We start from the raw sequence: 2,651 nt of genomic DNA, 5'->3' as shown, positions 1-2,651 counted from the left end.
ACACACACACACACACACACACACACACACACACACACACACACACACACACACACACACACACCTTTTTTATATAGTCAAATGTAAAAAAATCGATTATATTTTCTTAACAAGATAATTAGTTCAGGTTGACAAACATTACTTTTCATTACTTTGTCATTACTTTCTTTAGTAAACAATTTAATGACGATATTGCAATTTTTTATGATGGTAACGCTAACTAACTAAACGCTAAGATTGTATTAAAGTTAGAAAAGTCACTTTGAAAAGTAATTTGTCATCATTACGCGTTACTAAACTTACTAAAAAAAGTAATAAGTAACGAGTAACTTAACGTTACTCGTTACAAGTAACACGAGTAAAAAAGTAATACGTTACAAATTAATGGAAAAAGGAGTTATTTTTTTCAATAACAAATAACTTTTTCAATCCAACGATTGATTTTTCTAACTCTGATGTTAGCATTATCGTCATAAAAAATTCACAATGTTATTATCAAATCGTTATTATAACAAGATAATGATCAACAAAGTAATGCATTACTAATTCTGATTACACATATTAAGGAATAGAAAAACAGATAGAGACACGATTCACGATATAATATTTTATATTCTGTATGGTTTATATAAAAATTTATATAATTAAAATGTCATGATTCACGATATAATATTTTATATTCTGCAATTGAATATTCTTTTTCTGAAGTGAAGTTTTTCTACATATATTAATTTATTATCTTTCATTTCTTTCATATTGTTTCTCCATTTTTACTTTCATGTGATTATGCAATAAATATTGAAGAATAACATAGAAAAAAAATATCACTTTACGAACATTCATCTAATTAATAATAAAGACATGATTAGAATACTGCTTTTTAGTATACACTGTTTATATAAAATAGTACTGATATTTAAATGTATTAAAATATTCGTGATAAAGTATGAAAATATTGCATATTTTCGCTTATGCAATGAAACGTCACACTGTTCCTTTTTTCGTCACGATTCCATGAAAAGACCAGGATTAAGATAACAATGTTTATTAAATCCCAATGACTGTACAGATGACGTCTGACATTCATGATTTGTTGTTCTAAGATTTTTCAATTCTGCATCAATCTGTAAATTATAATTGTAGATCATTGTACTATTTACCATCATATTTAAATATCTCATAATATTTACTATGTTATAATAATTACCATGTTAAATAAATCTTGGACGTGATTTTCGTGAGCATGTTTCATGAATATTTTACAAAGAATTTGTATAAACCAACTACCAGTTTTAGAGTCTCGATAAGAAACATATCCAGGCAAAGTAGATTGAACTATAAGCATATCTGAATAATTTCTTATTGTTTGAATGCGAGGTATTTCTATATTGGCTTCATTTGTTGACTTCATTGCACAAGAGTCTGTAGTGATTCTGGAGTGAATTACACCGTTTTGTTTTTTCTTCCCTCTATAAAGAATATGAAAAAAAGAAATATAATCAAGCAAGATATAAGAAAGATAAAAATTAAGATAAACGATCAGAAGACCAGATATTTTTAAATGATACTAATTTTTTCTAAATTTTCAATTCAACAAAAAGTAAAAAAATTAGAAAAAAATCAACAAAATATAGATATTACTATGAAATACTTTTGTACCTGCAAAGTTGGAAAATAAATATTTTTGGTTTCTCTGCGAGTTGAGGGCAAGCTTCTGCGGTAAAGTAATCACAGACTTCTGTGCATAGAACTTTTTCATAATTTGCTTGCCTGCTTGCGATATGATAATCAGTACCTTGGATCTCTGTGTTACTCTCTTCGTCTTCCATACCATGACTTGTAACGATTACAAAGCATGAATCGACCTTATTTAGATCATCTCTTTTTGAAAATTCTTTAATTATATCTTTCATTGCCTGATAAAGAAAAAAAATAATTTGATATTAACTACATGTTTCTTAGATTATTTTCTATATATATATATATATTTATTTAAAAAATTATATATTAGAAATGAAAAATATATTTTTTGCATATACTTTTTGAATATACTTGTATCTTACTTGTCCTGTTAAATTTTGATAGATAACAACTATAAAACCCATTTCCTCAAACAATTTCTTTAAATTATTATTGTCATATTTTGCCGAAAATCTGGGTTTTTCATACGATAATTCGTAATAAATATTAGTGATTATCAAAACCAATCCACGAGGTTTACTTCGCATAGGATATCGCTCAATGAGATCATATTCACAATCTAAGAATTTTGTAGCTTTACATACTTCGATTATTAAAGGTTCAGAAAAAAATTCATCAGAATAAATATGATGATCTAATAGATTTTCTTGCCTGAAACTTAAAAATTGCATAAATGAAATTTTAAAAAAGAGAGTGAATTGATTGATGTTCGCCTGAGCTGTAGAAGGTGCTGTATCGAAAAAAACATGAAGAAAAATCTATCAAGAAATGAACAAAAATCTGTCAAGAAATGAATGAAAAGCTATATAAAAGTTTTAATTTTCATGTGACTTGAACCATTCTTCTCGATAAACTGCACTTTATATGCGTTCCAATATAGACCAATCTTCTACCCATTTCACGTGAAATAGATTGCTTTTCATTCATTTCTTGACAAAGATCTTTCATTT

The 2,651-nt window shown here is 26.7% G+C and overlaps 1 protein-coding gene across 1 annotated transcript in view; it reads right to left on the bottom strand.

The window, feature by feature from the left end:
* Positions 1 to 587: 587 nt before the first annotated feature.
* Positions 588 to 2,651, bottom strand: part of LOC105619477 (caspase Nc-like) — a 5,058-nt gene continuing 2,994 nt past the window's right edge. Inside the window, exons 2-5 of the mRNA XM_012200994.1 lie at positions 2,064 to 2,352; positions 1,660 to 1,916; positions 1,208 to 1,469; positions 588 to 1,124 (exon numbers count right to left, since the gene is read on the bottom strand). Of these exons, the coding sequence (XP_012056384.1) occupies positions 1,005 to 1,124; positions 1,208 to 1,469; positions 1,660 to 1,916; positions 2,064 to 2,352 (928 nt within the window). The 3' untranslated portion in view covers positions 588 to 1,004. The remainder of the gene's footprint in view (positions 1,125 to 1,207; positions 1,470 to 1,659; positions 1,917 to 2,063; positions 2,353 to 2,651) is intronic.

The sequence above is a fragment of the Atta cephalotes genome (genome assembly GCF_000143395.1).
Source record: "Atta cephalotes unplaced genomic scaffold scaffold00021, whole genome shotgun sequence".
Classification (NCBI taxonomy): Eukaryota; Metazoa; Arthropoda; class Insecta; order Hymenoptera; family Formicidae; genus Atta; species Atta cephalotes.
Note: the sequence above shows the minus strand (reverse complement) of the source record. Positions and strands in the feature narration are given on the sequence as shown.